The sequence below is a fragment of the Octodon degus genome, unplaced genomic scaffold (assembly GCF_000260255.1).
Source record: "Octodon degus isolate 3935 unplaced genomic scaffold, OctDeg1.0 scaffold00131, whole genome shotgun sequence".
NCBI classification, from domain to species: Eukaryota; Metazoa; Chordata; class Mammalia; order Rodentia; family Octodontidae; genus Octodon; species Octodon degus.
Genome location: NW_004524707.1, coordinates 6,544,609 through 6,546,628, shown reverse-complemented (window position 1 = coordinate 6,546,628; position 2,020 = coordinate 6,544,609). Strand labels below are relative to the sequence as shown.

Below are 2,020 nucleotides of genomic sequence, written 5' to 3'. Positions count from 1 at the left end.
TGTACTATTTTCTAAATTTTAACTTTTTAATCTGTGTGCACTTTTACATACTTTTTTCAAATTAGAGTAATAGTGCAGAGATTAAGTAAATATATACAACAAAAATATAAATGTAACAAAACTTGCCTGAATTTTCTGCATTTTATGTATATGCTTATATACAATGGTTTGAGATTATGCAATATGAAATAAATATTATGCAACCTCTAAAATATTTCATATTATGTAATATGAAATATTATACAGCCACTAAGTTGTTTTAAAATAAATAATAATATGGAAAAAGTCTCATATATTTCTTCTACACTTTTGCATAACATAATACTAATATTATTTGCTTTTTAATGAAAATAAAAAAGTGCTCTGCTGCCATACGCTTTGTAAAAAAAGAAACTCTAAGTCTTTAAAGGTTGCATAATACTGCATCTCATGAAAATGTACTGTACTTAAAATAATGGCTGAAGTGGGAAGAAGGGGAAGAAAGGGTACCTTTGATTCTTTGGCTATGATGGTGTTCCTCTTCTCCCAGGGAATCAGCAGCCTGTTCAGCTCTCTGAAAGTTGTCCGGCTGCTCCGTCTCGGGCGAGTGGCCCGTAAACTGGACCACTACATTGAATATGGAGCTGCTGTGCTGGTCCTGCTGGTCTGTGTGTTTGGGCTGGCTGCACACTGGATGGCCTGCATCTGGTACAGCATCGGGGACTATGAGATCTTCGATGAGGACACCAAGACGATCCGCAACAACAGCTGGCTGTATCAGCTGGCGATGGACATTGGCACTCCCTACCAGTTTAATGGGTCTGGCTCAGGAAAGTGGGAAGGTGGTCCCAGCAAGAACTCAGTCTACATCTCCTCACTGTACTTTACCATGACCAGCCTCACCAGCGTGGGCTTCGGGAACATTGCCCCATCCACGGACATTGAGAAGATCTTCGCAGTAGCTATCATGATGATTGGCTGTAAGTACAACTGTGCTGGAGTGGGCCTATCTCCTCAGCAAGTTTTATTTCTGTTTGTACATGTTTGAGGTACTCGGTGATTACTATCATTGTGGTGAGCTGGTATACGTATAGAACACATCCTAGTTCTTTTCCATCCCTCTTTCTTTTCCTTCCTCCACCCCTCCATCTCTTGGTCCTCTGCCTTTCTAAAAAAGATCTATCTCCCTGTTTCCTATGCCCCATCTTTTACTTTGCTCTTTTATTTATGTTTTGTGTTTCTTGGGTAAGAGAAATCATGTATTCAATAAATTTGTGCATCAGATTTATTTCACTTAACACAATGGTCTCACGGTGAGTACACTTTCCTACAGAGCTCTCAGGGTAGGCCTGCTGACTGCTGTTAGCTGGAAGTGTGGCGGTGGCTACTATGCCAGCGGGGCCAGCGGGCAGAAGTTTTCATTAACACTGGAACATGCTAAGGGCCGTATGTGTGCACTATAAAACCAGCTGAAGAAATACAAAAGAATATATAGTAGAAAATGATGGCCATTCGTAACTCTTTCAGAAATAACTGCTATTACTTTTTTCTCCTTTCCCTTGCGAGGTATTTTCTATGCATATCTGCACACATAGGTGCAATTTTGATAAAGTTAAAATGAGAGATGCTGTACATTTTGGTGAAGTGTTTATTGCACAGAGAACTGTAGAATAGAAACCTTTTAAAGTCAGTTCAGTTTTGTTTTTCAAGATGAGATATGTGTGCGATGTTTGATATATGTATTGAAATGGTTGCTTCAGCGAAGCAAACCAACATACCTGTCTTCTCACCAGGTTATCTTTCTTGTTTTTCTTCCTTTTGATAAGATTTCTTGAAATCTGTCAACAAATTTCCAATATTCATTGCAGCATTATTAACAGTGGTTATACTACAGTCTCAGCTTAAACATAGCTAAGAGCTGCACAGAACAATATGGTATAAAAAATTGAAAAGACATTCAAAATGGTTCATTAATAATCTATTTTGATTATATACCAAAATTACATGAGTTACATGAAGTACCCTCTTACAGTTATTGTGA

General features: G+C 38.2%; 1 protein-coding gene across 1 annotated transcript in view; it reads left to right on the top strand.

Moving 5' to 3' along the window:
• The window catches only part of Kcnh1 (potassium voltage-gated channel subfamily H member 1), a 468,268-nt gene that overhangs the window by 179,456 nt on the left and 286,792 nt on the right, over positions 1–2,020 (top strand). The window contains exon 7 of the mRNA XM_004641166.2: positions 530–959. Coding sequence (XP_004641223.1) covers positions 530–959 — 430 coding nt within the window. The remainder of the gene's footprint in view (positions 1–529; positions 960–2,020) is intronic.